The sequence below is a fragment of the Bombus fervidus genome, chromosome 19, assembly GCF_041682495.2.
Source record: "Bombus fervidus isolate BK054 chromosome 19, iyBomFerv1, whole genome shotgun sequence".
Classification (NCBI taxonomy): Eukaryota; Metazoa; Arthropoda; class Insecta; order Hymenoptera; family Apidae; genus Bombus; species Bombus fervidus.
The window spans coordinates 1,338,486-1,358,833 of NC_091535.2; the positions used below are offsets into that span (position 1 = coordinate 1,338,486).

Here is a 20,348-nt window from a genome sequence, read left to right on the forward strand (position 1 = left end):
AGATCGAGAGGATCGAGAGGGAAGAGGCAGACGAGGCGTTCGACTCGTTTACCACGAGCAAGGGAGAATACGGTTCGAGAGTAGAATCTGGAGGGGATTCCGAGAGGGAGAAAGAAGAAAAAATGGTGGTGCAGGGGAGAGAGAAAGAGATCTAGGGGCAGAACACGCTGGTGAAAACGAAAAGAGACGAGGGAATGGAAGAGCAGAGTAAACCGACAGAGTAAGCTTCTCGGTAGGAGGGTTCTACTTCGATTCACGACTGTGTGAGCCTATAAGTATGTAAATGGGGAATATTATTTCGATGCGTGTGAGTGCTCTCCAAGTTCAGGCACGAAAGAACACGGTCTGCCAGGGAAAGAGAGGAAGAGAGATCGGCCGATTGCACGCGCATGCGCCTCAACATCTTTATGAACTCGTTATTATAGCAAGCAGCGGATAATCAAAGAGCGGTTCCTACGCACGGTCGCTGCTCGTTGTTACAGGCATCTTCTCGTTTCTTCGTCCTTGTTTCTTCTTGCTTCGTCCTATCTATCGATTCTTCCTTACTTCGACAGCGAACTTAGTTACATATCGTAGACATTTCTAATTTTCAGACTCTTTCATCGGTACAAAGTTCATGGAAACTTTAAATAAATATAGCTCGGAATCTGTCGGTTTCGAACTACGTAACTGAATATTCACGGTTCTGACAGCAGTGCGATCCAATCGCCAACTAAATTCTCTATTCCGAGTGAAGCTCACGCGTTCAAGAAACTCCCAAACTCTTGTCTTACATTTAGCAGCAAGATGGCGAACGAACATTAAGGGGGCCCTTAATGAGGAAAGTTTTCATTACGCGAACCGTTTGAAATTAAGACGATCTGCCTTGTTTCACCGTAGTTTCTTACCTTGGTTCTCCCCTCTGTTCCCCTCGGTTTGCAACCTTTCGCCCTGTTAACCATCCCTCCACACCCCTTCGTTTCCACATAGCACGTCTCGCAAGGCAACGTGGTCGTCGGTTGATGCTTCTGCGGCGGCGTTCGTGGAAGCGGTCGCCATGTTCCCGCGCGAGGTCGCGCGAAGGTAGGGTGGTGGATGCTGACGGAATTCCATTTCAAAGCAAAAAGGTCCCACGCGGGGGAACGTGCGACCGGCGTTGTTGGTATTCCGTATGCCGTGTATTCGAAATACCATGGGGTGTCGTTGCTACATACACGCCAACACCCCGCCACGACGGCCATGCATTTTTCAAGCGAACGTCGCCCACTTCGTTTCCCATCAGATACAAACCGCCTCTGGATAGATACGATCTTATTAAGGGGAGAATTTCTAGCTGCGAACGGTCGACACCAGTTCTGAACTTAAAATAAATATTTTCATTCATCGAAATGCAGGCTTGAACGAGGACGTGAGATACTATTTGTGGAAGAATACTCTCGTTTTTAAAGCAGGGAGAGCACGTTTCGAAGATCTTTCAAGGAAAAGTCATTTCTCAAGTTGTCTGCTCTATTCTCGCTCGTATAGACTGACGAATATTAAACAAACCACTGCTCTGCTATTTGTTATTCTACCGTTACCCTTCAACCCACTTTCAATCTATTCCTATCGCCGTCTTATCTGCGACTTTACGGTCATCCCTTGGACGACGATGGTGGTATCCATTTATCGAGTGGAGGCTCGGCGGCGAGTTGCAGTTAAATAGCGCTAAAAAAACGAGCAGCTGTGCTTAAACAACAACGTTTCCTCGAAGCGGTACAATCTCCAGCCAAGCGAACGCATTTTAAAGTCAGCTTGCAGGCTTTCTTCCCTTCGAAACGGTTAGGAAACGACGTGGATAGTCTGTAGCGTTGCTCCGACGGCGAGTTCCGGGGGGTGACGGTGTAGCGGGGGTTGCAGCTCTCTATTGATCCGTCGGAGGAACGTTCCCGAGGGGTGGAGCTCCACTGGCCGTAGGGTTGTTTCAGCCCTTCTATGAAAGCAGCCAGCCGATTGGCCGAGCCGGGGGAAACATGGCCGTCTGGTGCACGTAACGGAAACGTGACCGCCTCGCCACGCTCTCGTTTGACCGCTTTCCTTCGGCTTTTCTTCGTCGTTCCTCCTTGTTCGCGCAAGAACCATGCCCTTAGGCCGCTCTGCCGCGAAACTGGCCGACCGAGCAAACCCCTGCTCGTCCTCTCTTCCCCCTTTCGGGTTTTTGCGAAATTTATTACAGCGATATATTCGCATCCATTAGATAGCTCGGTTCCTACGCCTGCATTCTGCTCACCCTTGCCTCCCGTTTTCTTTCTACCTCGCCTTTTTTTCGCCTGTCCTCTTCTTCTTTTTCTTCTGTCTCGACTCGTCTAATCAATTACCCTCTCGTGGATTCGGATCGCACGGTTTTTGTACCAGCTACGCGCGTTCAATGTTCTCCTCGAGATGAGTGGCATTCTAACTTGATTCGCCCAAGACGCGAGAGAAAAAATTCGCAAGTTGTAATATGATATTTGTCTGCCATAAGAATTTGTCATATATTGTTAGGATATGAAATATGGGCGATTAAAGTCCAGACGCTCAGAGTTGCGAATGTAACACTTTCTTACGTGATCTGGACGTATTTTTCTTTTACGTATCTTTCCGTCTAACGTCAAACATTCTCTTCAAACAGAGGCGTCGTACTATCATAAGGATAGAGTACGAGGCATCGTAACGATTATTTTATCAAGTTTTTTTCACTAGAGTCGTTCGAATTATTTTCTTATTTTCGATACTTTTCCTTCCAAGTATCAGATACTGTCTTATTTGCTCGTTATTACATTAAAGATTAACGGTGTCTCGCAATATGTAACGAACATGATTATTCTGTGTAAAATCGAACGTTGAATCTGAAGATTATCGTCCCGTTTAATCGAAGGACTTTGATCGGTCGAGCCTCTTCGGTTCGTGAATTCGTTGTCGGACGAAGCATCTAACGAAAGTTCTGTGGTTGTTAACAAGCAACTGATCCGACCCGGTGAATCGTCCGCATAATTTCTGGCGGTTAAGCGTGTCCGCGGCACGGCAGGCACGCCATGCAATCGGAACTAATGGCGAAAGCATTAGCGACGAATTGTCAGAGATATACACAGACGATATAACGTTGAGAGACCATAAACTGGTCGTAGAGTCTTCTCGTTGCGTACTTACGTACGTGTGCACGAGTGTCGTTCGTACAACGGTTTCGTGCACGGGTGTATCCGTGCATGTCGAATATTCGTGAACACCTGTGCACGCGTCTTATCTACTTTACAAGTTGTCACGGATTACATCGTCGTGAAGGTGTTTAACGCTTTCCCTGCGAATAACGCGTAATTTAGGATGCGACGTGCCGTTCGTTGTCTCGACACAATTAAACGCTACGTTGAAACTCTGGAAACGGCGATGAAAGCGCTAGAAAATGTGGATTCTTTTAGAATATGTAATAAAGAATTTAAAAATCGTTGGCTGTAAACGTACGATAAGAAAGTAAGCGAATATTTTTATTGTATTTACCGAAACGTACCTATTAGAGGAATTTCCGTTAAAAGTGGTGGCAAAAATCGCGATAAATAAACAAATGAAGCGGTTTGTGGGCAAAATGTTGCATGTCCCAGAATGATGAGCGTTTGATTCGCTTTAATTATTCGATGGAATTCAGTCGTCTTGTTTGCCGTCGAGGCCGTAAAAGGGTGAAGGGGTCGAGGATCCTGGAGGTTGCTCAGACAGCAGAAGGAAGGAGAAACTCGGAGGTTGAGATGCTTTAGCCTTTGGGGGCCGCGGTCGATACTGCGTCTCTGCGAGGAAAGCAGTGTTGCCAACTGGCTTGCCTGGAATTTGCGCTTTCTTACCAGGCTACGTTACTCGCCGCATCTATCCATCCACAAACTGTATGAAAAATGCGTTCGACCAAACACCAAGATATATTTCGTAATATCTAATTCTTCTAAATTTTATCTGATAAAAATTCGTATTGGAAAACGTCGATATCTTGTTAACGTTACCTCCAAAATTGCCAGATAGTAGAAAATTAGAGCGACGTATAAATCATTCGTGACGTTACTACAATAGCGATCGTTCAGGGTCGATTTTAGATAAGCAACGCATTTTATAACGGCCCGAGAGCGGTGTTCGTTCGAGGTCGGCCGCAGAAAAAACCGCATCGTGACAAATCCAAGGCGAAACATCGTTTCGACAAAGGTAAACAATCGTAAGGGTTGAGCTTTTCCCTGTGACGTTTTTTGCATAACCTCGAGACGACGAAAGTGAAAACGCATTAGTCGGGTTTTTACGAGGTGATCGTGGTCCTGTTCAAACGGCCTGTTTCGACCGGTACGCAAGAATATGCGGATTATGGCTTTCCGAAATATCCCGGTCGACATTGAGCGAGCTTAGGGTGCGAATGACCCTCCAGCGGGGGTTGTAGAGCGATTCTTTCGTTTCACTCGTCGTTGGAATCTTGCATTTCGTAGCCAACAGCGATTATACGATATTTTTTAACGATACGAAGGTTTATAATGGAAGACGATGCGATTGATTAAAGAATACAGCGAGCATAAAGCAAGCAGAGAAGAAGGGGGACGACGATGTGTTTCCTAAACATTTCGAATATCAGGAAACGAGAGAATCTTACGGTGGAAGCACGTGCTCTAGCTCGTTCACTCTCAATTTCAATGTGTTTTTATTGCGCCTCTTAAATTCACATTTATGAGCTCTTATGTTCTGCCTGCTTCTCTGGTCTGCAACAGCGTGCCAGGAGTGGACCGAGTCGCGAACACCGTCTAGTGTATCCTCGTGTACTGAACACGAATCAGTCGGCGTCAATTTAAACAGCCGATAATTGTGACGAATACCCTCGACGGTAAACATAAATATTGTAACGCGCTAAGAACAAACTCCTGCCGACCTTTTCTGTGACTTGTAACATCGAATTGACACCTATTGACCATTGATCCATTAAATGGCCATTGATGCATCGTCAACGTCCATCTTCAGCTCATTTTCAATTGCCTCGAGCGTCTTGCGCGCGTGTAAACACTGTCATTTCGACGTAACGGTAAAAATGTTTTCGAAACGTAGTAGACGTTTCTACTATGCCTTGAAATATATTTCGTCCAGTTACATTCTAATCCTACACTTTTGGCTGTTTCACATTTTCAAGAAATCTACCGTTTAACAAGGAACGTCTAAGGTACGAACGTCGTTTCGGTATACGAAGAGATTAGCGATGAGTTTCTTGGGTACATGCCCGGTATTCTCGCCAGGTATACCGTGGTTTTATGATTTCCTTCCTAAGGTTGTAAATTTATCAAATCCATAGCCTCGAACTTTGTATTTGAACGGTTGCTTTGACGAACGACGATCAACGATAAATCGTGACTTTACAAACTTGCCAAGTGTCATTATTTAAACACGGTGGCCGTCTATTTAAGCCTAACCGTCTACAGATTACACTGCTATAAAATAATAAACATAAAACACGCGGCGGATCGACGTGAAAGCGAGTAGGCCACTTCTCGCGCACAATTAAGCGGTCAATTTTTTTATCGTTTTCTGCCGTTTGTTTCTTTTAAACGTGACAAAAAAGAAGGTTGTCTACTCGATTTGCATATACATATCTTTATCGAGTTCCTGAGAGTTTTTAAATAGCACACAGTTTAAATTGTACCAAGTTCGTAACGTATTGAATTATTTATAACGGCGAACAATTGAATTTTACCTTAATTTCTTGAAAGAAAACAGCGTGTATTAGATTTCTTGTAATCGCTCGATGTCGCGCTATCGATATGAAAAGTACAAACGAGATGGATATTCAAATTTAATAGTCTGATTTAAATTATTCTTTAGGCAAATTTATTCTTTTTGTTAATACGATCGAAGAAATAACGGCTGATCAGTGATTTGTTTCGCTCGCTAAACATCATAACGAGGAGGTATTTTTACAATGCACGAACATCTGCGATCCAGAAGAATCACGAAAATTCATAGAATTGAAAAATAACGACGCTCCTGTTGCAGAACGGAGTATTCACGCTGTATGTTTTCCAAAGACTGAAGCACGAATTTTCTCGATAATAACGTTATTCGACGAAAACGTTATCGCTATCGTGTTCTCGCTTTTCTTCTTGATAGCGGTAACAGATCCTCGTAGCTAATAATTTCGTTGAATAGAAGCCTTGTCGGAGAGCGAAGCAGGCGATCGAAAATAAACGAGCGGCCATCATGCGACTGGAGTAGCAGGGAACCTATTAAGATATCGTGGGTTGGACCTGAAATCTCGACACAGCCAGGGCGAGCCAATCGCTGGAATTAACATTAAAATCCGCACGCGGTCCGTGCCAGTGATTCTTTCGAAATTCCTTCTCACAGAGAGCCCCGTTTCCCTTTTCAACCGTGTTAATTAAAGTATTCGACGTTGTACGCTGGTCTGTGGAGGGCAACGAATATATTTGACATTTTTATCGTTTGGCTGATAGACTCGATATGAACGAGGAGTGTTCCTCGTTCGTTATGGTTTCGTTAGAGAGAAACGAGTCCTCGAACTTTCTTCGAACGATTTACGAAATTCAATGTTATCTTCTTTTACAAATATCGGAGGAGAATGCGAGACTGACGAAGGAAATTCTACTTTATAATCTAAAAGGGAAAGATCAAATTCAATGCAAACCAAAGCAATCAAATGCAAATACGAATAATCGACGAAAATTCTTGTAATCATGAATTTGGGGATGAAAGTTAGATGATTTAATGTCTCCTTGTCCAAAAATTATTAGAGCGTCGAATGGATAGAACGAATCTTTTTAATTCGAGAGAAGAACTCTCGTTTCTTATCGATCGCTATGTTTGGGCAGCTTTTGCCGCCGCTATAAGGCTATATAAAAAAATTAGGAATTCGGGGGTGGGAGTTAAGTAACTGACGAAAGCACGTGTATTATGCCGCGAATAAGAACAATACACGTATCCAGGATAAACGCTGACATTCCATGTGCTTTGCGGACCGTTTATGCCCGTTCGAAGCGTTCCGCAAACGGCCTCGGATATTTTTACGAGCGACGCGGAGGCATCGGAGAACGGGTGGCGCGTTCGCGGTCCGATTCGCCACGATACCGATGATGATTACGATGCCCGTGACGATGAAGAAGATGACGATGATGATAGAGATAATGAGCGGTCTCTGGGAGCCGGCATCGCGGCGAGAAAGCGCCAAAGCACCGCCAATTTCGACCGCTAAACGTTTCCGAGAGACAAGCGAGTTCAATCAATGGCGAGAGAGCCTTTGTTTCGCATTTGCGGCCTCCAGGCTGGGTAATAGGCAACGAAATAAAAGCGACTAGTGACTCAATCAAGCGACGTTCTACGCTGCGACTCGCGCACTGGCCACTCGTTTCCCTTCGCAATTAGTTCGATTCTCGAGATCTTCCGTCCTCGCGATCGTTGGAGGTGGATTGGAAGTTTGTCGCTTTCCGAGAAACCCTGACAAACACGGTCTCCATCTCGGTCACTCTAGGTAAAAGGTTGACAAACTCTTGGTAACGCTCAGCAGGTATCGCTGATACAGATACAGATAAGTAGATGAATAATTTTAATTGCAATTATAAATTAATTACCGAAAAAAGCGTGACCGACGGAACGAAATAAAAATTGTGATCGACTATGGAAAATCGCAGCAATTAATATTCAATTAATATCAGAATATCGAAATATTCTCTCTTTGACTTTAACATAGAGAACAAAAACGTTAATAACGTAAGCGTTGGTAAATAGGATTTAAAAGTTTTAGTAAGATTATACGGGAAAGTCAAAGGGAAAGGGAGAGAGGGAGAAAGGCGAAGAGCTCGGATAGTATTGCCAGAAGGGAAAGAGATGGGCTAGGGGTTAGAGGAGGCCGAGGTGATCTGTCATCGACGGTCGCCGGCATTTTACAAAGTACCTACAAGGCCTGGCCACGTTGGCCGCAGGTGCTACACAGAAGGCAGTCCGCAGGTAGATACGGTGGCTGCCTGATTGGCCTGCTTCGACCGGGTTCCATCCTACGGTTTTGCGACGCTAGCGTGTGCGAGGCAAAGAGAGGCGGTCGTTATTACGTGTCGCTCGCAACAAATCCGCTCTCGGCCTGTGCTCTGTCGGCTTGGCGAGAGATCCGACCGCCGCGAGACGCGGCGACCAGCGAGAGAAAGCGAGAGGAAAATAAAGGAGAAAGGGAGATAGAAAAGGCCGGTACAGTTGGAGCATAGTAGTAGATCCCGTTGGCCGCGGTACCTACCGGCGATCCGGCCTGTGCTGCACGCATAGTGTAGACCTGCCAAGCTTTGGCAGCGAGCTAACTCGTTCGCCTGGCTCGCCTCGCGTGTATTTCCGTTCCGTTACGTTCGCCAATGCGTGTACAGAGCTGTAACATCTCTTCGCTTCGCTACTCGCCGCCGCGCCGGCAGCCGCAGTCGGAACTCAGCCAACGCGATGCATCGCCAGATTCGCTAACGTCAGGTTCGCGCGTTTTCATCGCTCTTCGCCTCGATTCCAGTCTCGCGGCTCTTCGTCTTGTTCGCCTTTCTTATCGCGTATCGACGCCACGTGTGCATACGAAACGCTTCGTGCTTCGTCCTGCTTGGTTCGGCGAAGGATCATTCGTCGGAGGACATGGGTCGTTGCTTCGCGAGTTGCACGTTTCACGAGTATACAGTCTGTATAGACGATCTGTACGATCTATATAATCTTTAGATGAAGCGGCAACAGCAACGCGCGATCACGTTACAGTGAGTGCAACGCGGAAAGCGCTACCGGCCCGACGACCGCGTAGGTTATCGCGTGTAAAAAGTTGAACACGAGTGTTCGAGTATAATCGGTGGGAAGGGGAGGAACTAAACGATGAAAGGAAGCGTTTCTCTCGGGATTGGATCGTGATTCGAGACAGAAACGCGATTCGAGGCTGGTTCTTCTGCTTTGGAGCGCGGCGAACGAGAGAGAAAGAGAAAGAGAAAGAGAAAGAAAGAAAGAGAGAGAGAGAGAGAGAGAGAGAAGCATTGGTGGACGAGCAAAGCCGAGGAACGAGCAGCACTGTCCGATGTGTTTGGCCGGCGGCCACGTTACGAATCGCTTGAACGTGCATTGGATGTTTCAGCAGCTGGAAAACGAGACGGCATGGACTAGCCGCTCGGGCCGTGGAAACCCTTGGAAGGGAAAAGGGCAGCGGCATCCCCTCCCTCGGCCCTGCAACCGTCGCGACGCTCGACGACGCTGCACCGTCGTCGCTTCGCAACCATCTCATCGCCCTTGTCGTTTCAGCCGGAAGGTGAGTCGATTTCTCATTTCGTTTCACCTTGTTCTTTCTCGATCGTATCGCGAGAATTACAGGGATCTACGTGATACGCTTTTCTCTTCCGTTGCTCGAGATTCTTAAAAGCGTGTATTACGCGTTTTTACTGTTTCACGACTCGAATTACGCGAGCTATTACTTTCTCCTCGAGCCAGGGATTACCGATCCTATCCTTCTTAAAGTCGTGAAAATAATGAAACTTCTTAAAAACAGCAGAGTCGCACGGCACGTAGAAAAATAGTTTGGAATCTTTGTCGAATTCTTCGACTATCTAAACGAAACCCCTGTAAGCATCATAATCCCATCGAAACGCGAGATTTATTTCCTTGGAGGGCAAAGTACGCATCCGGAAGCTTCGAGCGATTCGTTTTTCCCGCGACAGCGCAGCGTTAAGAAGAAGAAATCCCATGTCACGTTTCTAGAAGGCGGTCGTCGTAATCCGAAGATTAACGGTCGGACACGTCCGCGTCGTCGATGTCGTGGCGTCTTTTCTTCATCCATCCCCGTCCTAGGATGGATTTAATGCGATCCAGCGGGGCTTTGTTTTATCATCGGCTATCAGCGGCTATATTTCAGCGAAGTTAGCCGTATGATCTTCATTAGGGCCCCGGAATTCCCGCCACGAAAAGGCAATTTCATTAAACGCGACCGAAAGAAAACCGTATGTGTAGGAACTATCAACGCGTACAGTTCGTTCCGGTCCCTCTGCTTTTACGATCGGCCGATGGTGCGCGCATGTTCAGCGTTATTTTACTCCTTTTCACGCACGCACCGCACACGCCATCCTGTTCCACGTGCACGCGCGGTCATGCCCCTGGAACTTCACGAATCAACCGTCGAATAGATAGATAGTTACGTCGAAGCTGAATTAAAGTTTGCCACTAATTATCTTCTTTCGCGTCTGCTGTTTCGACTTTATTTTCTTCTTATCTTTTGAAATCTATGGAATAAATGTATAGGTACCTTGTTCATGGATAAGATTCCATGGTTCAAGTCGTATGACTGATGATAAACTTGTCTATTTATTGGGAGAAATTATGGCTTAACCGCTACGCGTTAGTCATACTATTAGAGAATCACTTGCCATGATTCGTATAGACCATCTTCAGGTATATATTTACAAATTAGTCAAATTTAGCGAATTACAAACAATATTGACGCGTCACAAGCTTAACTTGACTCAAGTATGTCTATAATTTCCAAAATAAAATCTTACCTCCTCAACATGTACCCGCAAAATTTCACGATCTCGATAATGTCGATTGTTACTTCACCAATTGCATACTAACTTCGGAGCCGATCAACGAAACCTTGATCGACGAACCAGAATTGCTAACTCGCAGAAAGCCCTGGCAATCCGTTGGTCCAAAGTCTGGACCCCAGTACGAGAATAAAGTCGCGAAACAGCGACGTTGCAACCGGGTAGACTAGATAAAATACAAAATTTATGGAAAACGAGGGGAAGAGAAAGGTGAACGTTGCAGGTCGGAGAAGCGAGATGGAATCAGAGGGAGAGGACCAGCCTGTAAACTGGCGAACCGGCCAGCACTCTCTCGACCGACGCTCAGAGGAGCTCCCAGATGAATTTGAATAAAAATGGGACGCGTGACGAGATGGAATAGCCAAGGGGCGCAGGAGTAGGGGGATGAAGGTTGGAAAAGGAGACAGAGAGTGTTCCAGGGGTGGTCGAACGGGTAGGCGGTTACAGCGCGTTGTGTTTCTGTTTGTATGAGAAAAACGGATATTCTGATGTCCGCGTGTATACCGTTGCCATATATGACTAACATGTTTTTACAACGTTGGTTTATGTTGTCGCGATGAAAACACCGATTCGGACGAAGCTGACTCTTCTCTTACCTTTTTGTATTATTTGCCGACAGCAAGCTTTACTTTCTATCCGCTGTACAGATAGATAGAAGAGGTCCGAGAAGTTCATCGAACATTCTCTGCTATCGTATCGACGAAAGTTCTGTATCGTTCGATTTCATTCTCTTTTTTACGGACACCTAATTGATAATTTCGTTCGAACAGCAACAGAATAGAGCAACGCTTTTATCGACCCGGGTGGTAGTTTAACGGCTTTTTTTGCGTGTAATAAAGTAGATTGGAATTTTCTATACATTTTGATACAATTTTCGAACGCGTGTTACCGCTTCGATGCCTGCTGCGTAACCATCGAAGGAGAATTCGCCGTTCTTTCGAAACTTTTCTAATTTTCCTTTTATTTATACGGTGCTTGATCCCGGTCACCGCGGATTTGATCTATACCGGATCTGATAGACCGTGTGCGTGCGTGTGTCGTCGCAAAAACTTATCGATTTCTCGTTTTTATATCGTTCGATAAAAGGTACGCGCTATACCGTTTCGATTTTATCGTGAACGGGTTCTCCGATCGAGGAGGTCATGGGAAACGTGTTCAAAGATGGAAACGATTTTGCGGCGCGCGTTGAGAAGCATGGCCGCCGTCGGACTATGGCGTTCTCCCGCTTTCGATCCGTTCGTTCCTCTCTCGGTTCTACCTCCTTCGGCTATTCCTTTCACTCGACATCCCCACTTCGGGGAATCACGATTTGGTGCGAACCTACGAGCGTGCACCAGGGAATCCAGAACCCAGCCCAGGCCCAACCTAACCTGATCAACAGCCTCGTACAGTCGTACCTGTAACGCTGGGTCGTGTCCAGCTTATTCTTCGGCCAATTCCCTTACCAAGCTACGTGTCTTTTAAGCTTTCCGAGGGAAACTGATTCGTTTAAGTTACCTCTTCTTCCTTGGAACAAACGAAACATTGTTTGTCTATGATCGAGACTCAGGCTATGGACACAGTAGATGCGTGTTTTAACAGATACTCCAAAGAAACGAAGTATTTATATACTGGCTATGCAAAGTATCGAGACACGTCCTTATTTTCCAACGACGCGGTATAACAAAATACTTTTATTTTCGCGGTATGAAAGTCTCGCGGTCATACGAGATCACGCAACCGAGACGCTAAATCATAACATACTGAGACTTAATTAATTGGTACGTAAACGTTACAGCGTGTCGAGACTTTTTGTAGCCACTGTATACAGATTCTTACAAGCGTACGCATCTCCGTCCGCTGCAACCATAGCTTTCCACTTCATCTACGACTCTGTATTCCATAGAACGGTACAGTGACATCGGAATTGAGAAAGCAGAATCGATACGAAGGAGGCGTTCGTGAAACGCGATGCCAACGCGGAGAAATAGAAACGTTTGGGCCAAAGGAGAGACACATGTGCCGCGTAGTCGAGAGAACGACCACGGTGTTACCGGGTTGCCCACGCACACTGCAACCCGAGCCAGCCATTTTGAATTCCAGCAGACTTTCTGCAGCGACCGAGTCGGAAAGGGAGGGAGCCTGCGGATACGGTGTCCTCGTCTTATTTTTCAGATGTCAAAGGACCGAGGCCACGAGGCAATATTGTTGATACTTGATGTTGCAGCTATATTCGAGGGCTCGACTGCTGCGCGCTCTTCTTGGCGGGAGAGCCGTTTTCTCTTCTCCCGTCGATTCTTTTTCTACCAGAGTTTGCCTCGCGCTTTCCTTCGATCTCCTTCCCAATCTTCTCCGCTTTTTGTTCTCCTCCGATCCCTTGAATCGTGACTTTAAAATCCAACTTCTACCAAAAGTAAGAGATCGAAAGCGCCAACTAAGGAGCTACTAGCTCGAACAAGATGCGTCAACTCGTCGCTCGATGATCGATCCACAGGATGTACTAATTCCTTTCTTGAGATTACGTTTCTATCAAAGACGAAGGCGTGTCATATTTACAGGAGCAGAGATCAAAGCCGACCTGACTGAAACTGTGCTTCGTCTACGTATAAATTTGGTTGTTCCGAGCAAAGTTCAAGATTGAATTTTAAGCTGTGTAAGTTTAGCCTCTTAACTTCTGGTTGTGTAATTACACAAAATAGATGATAAAGACGAACCCGGTTAATAGGTCGATGGAAGCCGCCTCGTCTAGCGAATCCCTAAATATCTGTTGTTTTACGATCAAGAAAACGCTGGTAGATGATAGAGATTCGGAGACGAGCATAAACGTAGAGACGCGTTTAATCGTGCTGCATACAGAGGATGCTAGATGGTTTCCCGTTAGCCTCGATAATGTAATGGCGGCTAGATGCATGGGCGTGAGAAAGAGAGAGCTTTGGACGCGTCTAGAGCACAGCGTCGCCAGAGGTGTCGGATATCTTCCACTTAATGGCGGCTGCGATTTGGCGGAGATAGAGAGCAGCCCGAGTACGAAAGCTTGCCGCTCGCGCTCGTCCACTTAATCAACCGTACGAGCCGCAATATTCATAACTTACGGGGTATAATGTCGTAAAGTTTATCCCATGTCCGTGTTTTTACGGAACGACCTCGAATTTATTTGAATTCCCCGTGCTTCTTCGGTCACCATTTTCTACACGAACCGCGCGCGTATTCCGCTTCGACGCAGCGGGTCTTTATCGCGAGCTGGCCTCTTGCGCTTTCCACGATACGATTGGTTCGTCCTTCTTCTCTTTTTCTTTTCCTCTTCGCTCCTTAACGTCGTTTCTCTTGTTTCTTCCATGGTTTCGTGTCTAATAAGCTGCGGAATTTATTTTCCTCGCGACGAACCTTCCTCACCGTGCTATGCTTATTACGCGTCTCGCGTGTTCGACCGGTTCGTTTATCAGAGCCGTTCGAATTTTTCCTCCCGCGGCTTCCTCCTTCGGTTTCCTCCGTCCACGACCTCACTCGATACTCGATACTCGTAATTTTTCGTTCGCGTAATTTATCGTCGTTGCAATATTAATATCGCTCGAACCTGTGTCTCGTGTCTGAAAGAGATCTTCGGAAATCGATCGACCCAAGCGTCAAGGTTATCTCCATATCGATATACTCTATAGGGTAGTTTCTTCAACTGGACCCTTGTAAATTTCAATCTGCTGCCTCCCCTGCCACCCGGCCTCTTTCTTCAGAACGACCGTACTTCGTGGAAGTTTCCTATTTCGTCCTTGGAGAGACCCTCGCAAATAGAGCACCTTTTAGGCAATAGACAGTCGTAACGAAACCAGACAATTCTCGTTGCCAGAACAATGAATTCTAGTCCATCTAGTAAAAAATTTCTCTACTTACGAGAGGAGCGAAGCCAATAATCTTTAAACATACCCATATCCTAACACTGTTTCTCAAATATTTTTTAATAATATTTTCTGCACTTATCGCCAACGATTCTTTCGCTTCTCCCAATTTCTTTGAAACTAAAATGATTGACGAAGAGGAGGAAATTGACGGAGTCAACGCGATCGGGTCGAGGATGGTGCAAAGAGCGTAGGATTAACACGTACAAATTATCGCACGGTATTTGTTTTGTCTTTTTAATATCAAACAACGCCTTGTTCGGATTGTGTCGAAATAAAAATTCCTGCGACCAGACTCGTCATCGGCAGTCATCCATAGTTCCGTTCATCCTCCATGAGGCGGAGGATGTTCCGAAAAAACGGGGGCGGTGCGAAGATCGTCGGAGTGGCTTGGGGTCTGGTGGAAATCGCACGGCTGCTACGAGGGGCCGTGTGTTGCCGAGCGTCGACTGATTATTTACTCAACGAGAATAGACTTCTATATCAACTTCCTATGTTTGGGATCACGCGCGCGCGCGCATAAAACCGGCGGATCGACCGGCCGATCTGTAAACGTTGAATTTTACGAGCGACGACAAGTTTACGCGAATCGCTCGTTACCCGCGCAACTTCTCGACTCATCCTCGCGATACGATCGAAGGAAAACGCTGACTATCTCTTTACCTGACAAACTTCACAGATTTCCTATCGATATCGTTCGTTCGTTCGTTCGTTCGTGTATTCCATCCTATAGCCGTAGCAACTAATTCGACGTATCTCTGATTGATTTGTAATTGTAAATATGATTTCCAATTTTATATATAAATCTTATCAGCTGTCGTCGTTGTCGAAGTGGTCGTCGCTTCCAAGAAAACTCTACATCTGGTCTTGTAGTTTTCCCAAGCACCGAAGCCATCGACAGCGTTAGACAAAAGACTGGGACGAAGACGGACCATAAACCGTAGACAGGTGACGATGGTTTCGGGATTTTCGGTCATAGGGTAACACTGCTAAAGTGCGGATCTGGATCGGTTCAATTATATTCCGAATTGTATTTACATTTCAATATTTAAAATATATTTTCTAGCTTACAATTTCTCCACGCGTTCCTTTGTATTCGCATACATCTGATACCTCGACAATTGCGTTTACGAGTTGCAGAGATATGTAACTTTTTAAGATTGATATCGAACGATATCCACGGCATAGCGAATCAATGAAACGAAAGTCAAGAGGAATTCGTGTAAAGGGAGCGATTTAATTTCTACATTTAATAGAATGATAGGGTTATGCGTGGATTAGAGAGGATCACAGAGGATCTGCTTGGAATTACAAATGAGATAAACGGGGGGTAGAAAGCTTTGCGCGTGCACGTTGTAAATATACAGAATTTACGTTCATGCAGCGTGCTTAAGGTTGATTTACACTGGACAGGGTATAAGGCAGAGTGCAGCGTATATACTACTATCATCGCTGGACACGTTGCGAAGGAGATTAGAAATATTTCGGAGCGTTCCATTTAAACAGCGAGCTTACAGATGGCTGGCCGAAAAACACCAGAGTGTCGTGCATCGGACGAGTCAGTTACGAGGTCAATTAACGGGGGAATACTAACGTTTAATGATCGTAAGGATTTTAGATGCTCGACATTAGCTTGATTAATGTTGACGTTCGATTTAAGCGCGCGGAGAAGGACGAGGGAGGCCAACGTGGAAATCCCGATCTCTCACGGAGTTGTAAAACAAAATTCAACGAGGTTATAGCCGTGAGACGTTCGGAGGAACAGAAGTTGGCAGAACAGCTTGAAAACCACTGTTTCAGCCGGTCGAGCGCTGGATGCTTCTAACGCGAAGCTACATCTTGTACTCGCCCGTAATTGATCGCGAAATTAACTGCGAGCCAGATGCCAGTTCCTCGAAAGAGCCAACCGCATTATCAGCGACAATTATCGCGCTGAGAATTCTTGCACCTGTTTTTCTTACCGCGTTAAGGGAACCTTTTATCGCCGAGTTTCAAACTTTGCAGCTCTGACTCTAAGTATAATTGCAGTTTCGATACGGTGTAAATTAGCGATGTTTTTCCTAACGTTGCCAATTTCGTAATCGAGTTGATCCAGTTTGATTTTGACGAATTATAATTTAACAGAAAAATAATATTCGAATATTACAACGTTTCGTACGAAGCGCGAGTGAGCGACGTCCGAAAGTTATTTCGATACAACACGAAAATTTTATTTCTTCGCTTCTTCGCCTCTTTTGTTTGTCTTTTCTAGAAGCCTCGTTTATTTGCTTCTCTCAAAGAACATTTATGTGTCCGCCTATTTTCTTCGCCGGGAAAATAACTTTTCATCTTCGTGGAACAGGCCTTTTATTTATATTACCTCACCCTTTGCCGTCGCAATACGGGTAATGAAATGGGGTTGTTTTCTTTCAGCCGACCTTATCGACCCACCCTTCCCTGCCTTATCGATTCTTGGCTAATGACCTTTCACGCGCTTCGTACGATGGCGCTGCGATCGAATCTCAGCTTCGAACCCTCCCTTTCGCTTTGCTTTCGCCACCCCGTAACATCGAAAGCGTACAATCCGATAATTTACTTTTTTTTATTTAACTTTGAAAACACAAACCTCTATAGTCTCTTCGCTCCTCGTTCTTCAAACGCAGGAAGAATATACGGAATATAAAAGTTGTAGATAAAATACATTTCCTAAAAATACTTTGTTTACTTATCCTATTGCCTCTTAGGGTGGCTATCCATTCAGGGCGACAAATCTGACATTCTAATCTCGATAAAATATTTCTGGAAGTCGACGAGAGAAATAAATTGCCCCGTATTAGCGAACATTTGAATGGTAATTGATCAGTTTCGTACTTATGTTTTATTAAAACGAGACGTAAGAAGGAAAACGAAGTAGGATCGATGATACGATAGGATGAAGCTGCCTTCGCGAGATTCCATCAACGTTGAACGAATCGTAATTCAAGCGAACGCACGTCGACACGGTTGAGATTCAGCGGTGCATATAGGTACACGCGGTTCGCAATCGCGTCGTTCATCTTTTATGCCCCGACTTCCATCTCCGTTCCATTTACCTTTCAGAAAAGATTTCATCGCGAATCTCCATCCATTTTCCGTAACAATGATTCCGCCCTTTGCCCCTTCTCGTCGAACCGATCCCTTCTTTCGTCCCGTAGCCAGTTCCAATGACTCAGCTACGTTCCCATCTTCCTCGCTTCGACTAACTTACTGGCGGAAAAAATGCAAAGTAGCCGATCTCAAGGTTATTTATCGTCCGCCCTATTCTTCTCCGCTTCCACTTTAAATCTTAACCCCTTAGGATGCTTTCATATAATTACGTCGTTCCAGACGAGGCACGTTTTTTCCCACTTAAATCTGCTTGCGTTTGACGCCGGATTTTTCAAGCGAAGCATGTAGCTGTATTATTTTATAAAGTTGTCGATTATTTCGCAAATGTAGAAAGAACAGAGTTCTTTGCGATCTATTGTAATTATTAATTCAAGCTAATATTAAAAATTAATATTAAAGAGGCAGAAGGAAAATTCTCCGATGCTATTCACCTACGAGCCTTTTTTCCTCGAAAGCTCCTCCATCGTTTCTTACGCGATGTATCGCTTATATAGTTATGATATATCGTAATTTGTTTGCTTTAGCAATCGCTATCGTATAGAAACGTTTTTTTTTTTTTTTTATCGGAAACCGTAGCGATAAATATATTGTCACGGCTGAGATAAAATATAGCCAGGCGTTAGCTATTTTTCCATAAAGGCGAAGGGCATCGGATGCAACAAGTGCGAAGATACGACACTCCCTGCGCTTGCGATCTTTCCGGATAATCCTGCAAACGTTTCATCGACCACATAGTCTTGCAAAAGAACCATACTCTTAGATAGCGTTTCGAAGGAGCAGACACTGTGCAAAGTACCTTCGTAAGAATTCTTCTCAGCATGCATATTGTACAGCGAGCACACGATGATGTTTCTTCGCTCAACCAAACCTTATTCTGTCAGTCCAAGATAAGTTTCCCTAGATAATTTGACATTTTCCGAACTACATAAATCACACGTGTACTTTACAAGGAACCCACGTTCTGCCCATCTTTTTTTTTTTTTTTTTTTTTTTTTAAGAGTTAGGGTTTCGTTTTACGATGAATGATCTCTCGAAGGATACAAAACGGGCGGTCGAGTGGTTGAAGAGCTCCTTCTCTGCGTTTCGTAGTCGCGTCTGGAGTTTCATCGAATATAGTCGATCGAAGCGAGCAGAGACGTTTTCGGGCGGTCGACAACCGAATTCGAGGAATCGCGCGTTTCCGTTCGTCTTGAACTTTTCACACCCTTCGGCGATGTAACTAATCGTCTCTGTTGCTGTCGTTGCAGTTATTCCCAAGCTGGAAATTCGTTTACGCAACGAAAGAACGTTTACACGGTTCCTCGAACGTTTTCGAAGTTCCTAGGATTATTTTTAAACGACCATGGGATTGTCAATTAAGAGAGGCTGAATTTCGTTGTACGAAAGCGTAGAATTTCTGATGCGAGATTAACGTCAAATTAATTAAGATGTTTCAAATTTAAGAATCGACGTTAATGTCAACGAATGGAATATTTTAATATCTTCTGTATAATAACGAACTCTGCTTAATATTTATGAGATTAAATTACGTAACATGAGATATTTTCTCCACATCGGTGCATATAATTTCAACAACTATAGATACATGCGTATTTTCGCTGAGATTTAGAATTCCACGTTTCATTCAAAGGTTCCTCGTAAGTTTTACCTTTGTGAATAAAATTCGATGGAAAATTAAACGAGTTCTCTTTTTCTTGGCGGCTGGGCGTTCGTATTTCGTATTTCAGGCGCACTATCTATTCTCTGATCTGTCTGCGGCGACTACGATCGAGTAAACTTTCGCGAGCGGTACAGCTGAACGGCAAATGTAGCGATCTAAACACAAATTCCTGGTATGTAAACGCAGGCTTTCCTACGCTCTGATGCAACGAATTCCGTATATAAAAAGCCTACCGTCGAATTGTCGAGGATCAAGCGTTTAGCGTAGCCTGAAAAAAGTTTCTCCAAGATTTTGCTGCGACGAAGCGTATACTTTTTTAAAAAGGGAATTAATCGTAACTCCTTCGTTTAAAAAATTTGATAACAAAATGCTTCTAAGCTTCCTAAGTATAGCACACGCTTCGCGCAATAATTTGCAGTGACCAGTAACGTAACAAATTCGAGCTGCGATCAATTATCTTGGAAATTTTGGAGGAAAAATTTGTTGTCCAATCCAATCTTTGCGTCTGAAATAAAGTTGCTCGAGAATTGTTCCAAAAATTGTACCGATTAAAACTGTATAAGTAAATTGTACGTATCGGACGTCATATCCAATTCTCGACGCAAATGGAAACGGTGGAACGAAGAAAGAGAAGAGAAGCGAAGTAGCTGGCGTGCTGGTATAAAATAAAGTCTTATCTAAATTCTTGGACGGATTGCGAGGCGAGATAGAGAGGAAAAAAGAAAAAGGGGCGGACGTCTGGAAAGTAGACATTTTACTTCCAAGATGGACGAGCGTTGGAAAGGGGAAACTACGAACGAGAAAACAGAGGGTAAAGCTAGATGGATTGAGATAGAATAAGAGAAAGATAGAGAGGGGATGGAGGATGGGAGGAGATCCGCAGGAGTTGGGAGAGATAGCTAGGGTGGAACTGGCTGACTCTCATTAAGTTAAATTGTCTCTGAGGATGAGCTTCCTTAATTACTTAGCCCGGCTCGCCATCCTGCTGCCTCCCCTCGTCCGATGTCTCGCCTTTTATTCGCGCATACCGGCGCGGATACAAATTTTATTCGCGAGACTGGATCCTCGTACGCGCTCTTCGTCGAATGCCTTCTCGCTGGTCCGCAAATACCTGAGGTCGAATCGCAATTAAGAAGGAATGAAAAT

At 44.9% G+C, this 20,348-nt stretch overlaps 1 protein-coding gene across 1 annotated transcript in view; it reads left to right on the forward strand.

The window, feature by feature from the left end:
- The window catches only part of LOC139996857 (uncharacterized), a 96,041-nt gene that overhangs the window by 45,956 nt on the left and 29,737 nt on the right, over positions 1-20,348 (forward strand). The window contains exon 5 of the mRNA XM_072021366.1: positions 9,092-9,262. Within this exon, the coding sequence (XP_071877467.1) occupies positions 9,092-9,262 (171 nt within the window). The remainder of the gene's footprint in view (positions 1-9,091; positions 9,263-20,348) is intronic.